This window comes from Cervus canadensis, chromosome X (assembly GCF_019320065.1).
Source record: "Cervus canadensis isolate Bull #8, Minnesota chromosome X, ASM1932006v1, whole genome shotgun sequence".
Taxonomy (NCBI): Eukaryota; Metazoa; Chordata; class Mammalia; order Artiodactyla; family Cervidae; genus Cervus; species Cervus canadensis.
The window spans coordinates 122,031,216-122,035,179 of record NC_057419.1 but is presented as its reverse complement, the minus strand read 5'-3'; the positions used below and the strand labels follow the sequence as shown (position 1 = coordinate 122,035,179).

The 3,964-nt window shown below is 51.5% G+C and overlaps 1 protein-coding gene across 1 annotated transcript; it reads right to left on the bottom strand.

Annotated features, from left to right (window-relative positions):
- Positions 1–969: 969 nt before the first annotated feature.
- LOC122435125 (DDB1- and CUL4-associated factor 12-like protein 2) lies at positions 970–3,683 on the bottom strand. Its single transcript, XM_043459042.1, has one exon. It carries the CDS (start codon positions 3,550–3,552, stop codon positions 2,176–2,178), a length of 1,377 nt encoding a protein of 458 aa, XP_043314977.1. The 5' UTR covers positions 3,553–3,683; the 3' UTR covers positions 970–2,175.
- Between the last annotated feature and the right edge of the window lie 281 nt (positions 3,684–3,964).

Genomic DNA, 3,964 nt, shown 5'->3' with positions numbered 1-3,964 from the left:
AATGCATACAAATACATTTTATTGCTATGTAACAACTATGCTAATTCGCTTCTTTGCAACCCCATGGACTTTAGCCCTCCAGGCTCCTCCGTCCATGGGATTCTTCAGGCAACAATACTGGAGTGGGTTGCTGTTTCCTTCTCCAGGGGATCTTCCCAACCCAGGGATCAAACCCGTGTCTCTTACATCTCCTGCAATGGCAAGTTAGCTCTTCACCACTAGTGTCAGCTGGGAAGCTCATATAACAACTATGTGTGTGTTAGTTGCTTAGTTGTGTACAACGCTTTGCAACCCCATAGACTGTAGCCCACCAGGCCCCTCTGTCCATGGGATTCTCCAGGCAAGAATACTGAAGTGGGTTGCCATTTCCTTCTCCAAAAGGAACTATAGAAAGAAAGAAAGTGAAGTCGCTCAGTTGTGTCCGACTCTTTGCGACCCCATGGACTGTAGCCTACCAGGCTCCTCCATCCATGCAATTTCCCAGGCAAGAGTACAAGTGGGTTGCCATTTCCTTCTCCAATATAACAACTATACAATCCTGTTAATATAATCTCTGTAAACAAAAACTGCTTCCCCCCCCCCTGTATTTTTAAACTTACTTTTAGAATCACTCATTATATTACTCAATTGGTTCAGATTTTCAATTGAACAGCATGTTGTGGACACCAAGGGAACATCAGACTGCCGAAACATTTAAGGAAAAACAGACATGCCACAACACCAATGCAAGATCACCACAACCTGGCCAGTTGTGAGGAAGGGCCAGTCTCTTTTCTCACTTCCACTATTCTCACATATGGAGAAGTACAATCTGTTTTCCTAACAAACCATGTTTTGTATTTGTCTATGCTCCAAAGTACTTTTCTTCAACCTAATGCCATTTACTTTTATTTCTGGCCCATCTTGAAATAAACATCCTGTATCCTTGATAATCGCAGATTACTATATTGAGAGTCATAACATCACAACAACTTTTTAACAATATTTATTCTACTTTAGATAAGACTCTTTGAAACTGACAAAATAAAATCTCAACAAATTTAACTTTACAAACTAACAATCTTTTTCAGAAGTAGGGACTGGGTTCATTTTCCTTCTTTGCAGTTTTTTTCTATGACTTTGTTAAGCAGAATTACAAATTTTAAAGCATGTTCAAATATAGTATTTGGTATTGAAAACAGCAAAAGCAAAAAAGTCCAGTTCTATACCCTGGATCAGGATCAGTATACATTCTACCCAGCCTGCAATACAGTCTACATTTTCATACATGGAATCCGTTTTGGATGATGGCACTGAAACTCCGTGCAAGTACCTTAAACAACAAACATTCAAATATACTCACAAGCGTTAATACTACTAAGGCAAGAAGTGAAAAAATATATATTCTGTTATCTATTTAACAACAGGTCAGGAAAACTTAAAGAGAAAATAGGTTTTTAGATTAATTCTGAACAGTCAATCAGCAGAACCTTTGCATTCCTAAAGTGTTCTGACCAATTGAGATTTTCGTACCAAAAAACCCAAGATTGTATGACAACCTTGTTTTCAACGTGATTTTAAACAGCATGTTTAGCACCAACAACTTACAAACTACAAACATGAAGATTACAATCTGCAAATGGAATGCTTCCAAAACCTGGTAATCTAGAAACTGACATGTACCTTCCCACTGGAACAACACTGTAATACTATAGCCAGAATTACATGTATTTCCAGAATACATGTACAAACTCTTATTTTAAAAAAATACTCTCAATATACCATCTATCTGCAATGAAAAACAACCAAAACAGTATTATCATAATACTGGTAACAAAAAATGAAAAAGAAAATATTCAGAATTGTAAAGCCATGACTGCCAAACATTGAAATGAGAGAATATGTAAATGACTCAAACAGTGAACAAAACTAGGAATTAGTCAACATTTTTTTTTACAACTCAAAACGACACTATTGGACAGGTGTATAAAAGTATTAAAGCCAAATTTTGACTGACTGAAGGGTAACTCACTATGTCGCCATCTCTCTTCGCCTAATATGCTAAGCAGAGGTAAGCTGCATCTTTTTCATCTGAAAGATAAAAGCCAGAGTCAAAAGCACAAACGCAGAGCAAAGGAGAAAAGTGGGAGCCGACTGGAAGGTAATCTGGGCACTTTGAGGACAGGGCGGCCATCCTTAGCTCCAGAGGCCTGCATAGTTTCCACGGAGGCCTGAAGGGAGAGGGCCGCCAGCGACGAAGAGCTTCATCTCCGGCCAGTTGTAGCAGTGGGTGTAGAGCGCGTTGGGCAACTCGCCGAAGGCACCGAAGTAGTTCATCCGCAGGTCATCTTGGCTGAGCCAGCCTCTGCCACAAATCAGTCTGAACCTCCTCCCTGTGGGCCGCGGAGAGGAGTACGGGCTGACCGTGATCTTCTCCTCCAGGAACTTCTGCGCACGGATGTCATAGAAGAGCAGAGAGCCGTGGCCGGTGCCCACGGTGATGATGTGCTCATAGAAGCTCAGGGAGCGCACACCCGTGCCGCCCTCGCGGGAGCACAGGTGCCGGACGCTCTGGTGACCCTGGCGCAGATCCAGGAAAGAGACATGCGACTGGGAGCCCACCGCATACAGGGACAACTCATCGCAGTAGGTCAGGCATACATTCTCTCGGCAGTAAGGCAGCCTGATGGACAGCAGCCTGGACAGGGTATTCCGGGCTTTCCACAGGTGGAAGTAGCCATCCATGGTCACGGCTCCCAGCTCCTGCCTCTTGGCGCTGAAGGCCACGGCCCTCACCTTGCAGTTACCTGGGTTGGTTCCGGCCCTGGGGACATCCTCCACTTCCGCGGGACGGATGTGGCCATACACGGGGAGCCCTGCGTCGCTGTGCCAGGCGATGCTGCTCCGGAATATGTCGGGGTCTATCTTCCAGACGCCCAAGGTGCCGTCGCGGGAGCCGCTCACCACCACCGTGTCGCTCATCCAGGCGAGGGCGAAGATCCAGTCCTTGTGGCCGTGGCGGTCGCCCAGGCACAGGGGATCCAGCGTTGGCAACCGGTAGATGGCCAGGCTGTTGGGGTTCTCGCCCCCGGTGGCCAGCAGCGTCTTGGAGGGATTCAGCTGGACGGCATGGATGCCGCAGCCCGGCTGGGCGCGGGCCGGCGGGGGCCGACGATCCCGCATGAGCGGGATGCGCGTTATCTGGCCCGACTGCACGTCCACCACGAAGAGCGTGTTGCACTTGGTACCGCACACCACCTGCTTGGCGTTCAGCCACTGCGACGCGAACACCTTGTCGACGGTGCCCAAGGGCAGCTCGCGCTCCCGCAGCAGCTCTGGCAGCTTCCGCACCGCGAAGCCACGCAGCTCGCTATCGAAGCCCGGGAACCCGGCGCGGCCCCGCGCGCCCACCTCGCGCCCCTTCAGGTAGTTCACCAGCGAGCGCCGCACCACCATCCGCCTGGGCTTCTTGGGCGGCTGCGGGCCGTCTGCGTCCACCGCCGCCGAGCCCGCGGCGGCCTCCTGGGGCGCGGGCGCTTCTCGTTTCCTGTTACCTGGTTGCTGCGGGGCCATGCCGGGCGGCGGGCGGGTGGCGGCGTGGGAAGACAGGGCTGCGAGCGTGGGAAGCACAGGGCTGGCGAGCCTGGCGAGGAGAGGCGGACGGGCGAGCGGAGCGCGGGGCGGCGCGCTGCAGCGAGGGCGGCGGCGATGCAGATCCAGGCGAGGGCGGGAAGTGCGGGGCGGCGAGGGCTGCGGGAGCGAAGTCGACGTGGGACGAGGACTACGCAGGGGGCGAGCACGAGGGGGCGGAGGCGGCGGGAGGGGCGGGCGTGGGGGGCTGGGTAGCAACCGCCGGCCTGGGAGGGGTCGGAAGGGGGGTGGATGGAGCCTGGGGGGAAATGCACCAAGAACCAGCGCTCCTGGATTCCCGAGGGGGCGGGGAGGGGGGTGCGCTCGGAGGAGGTGGAAGGAGCCAGCTGGGGGC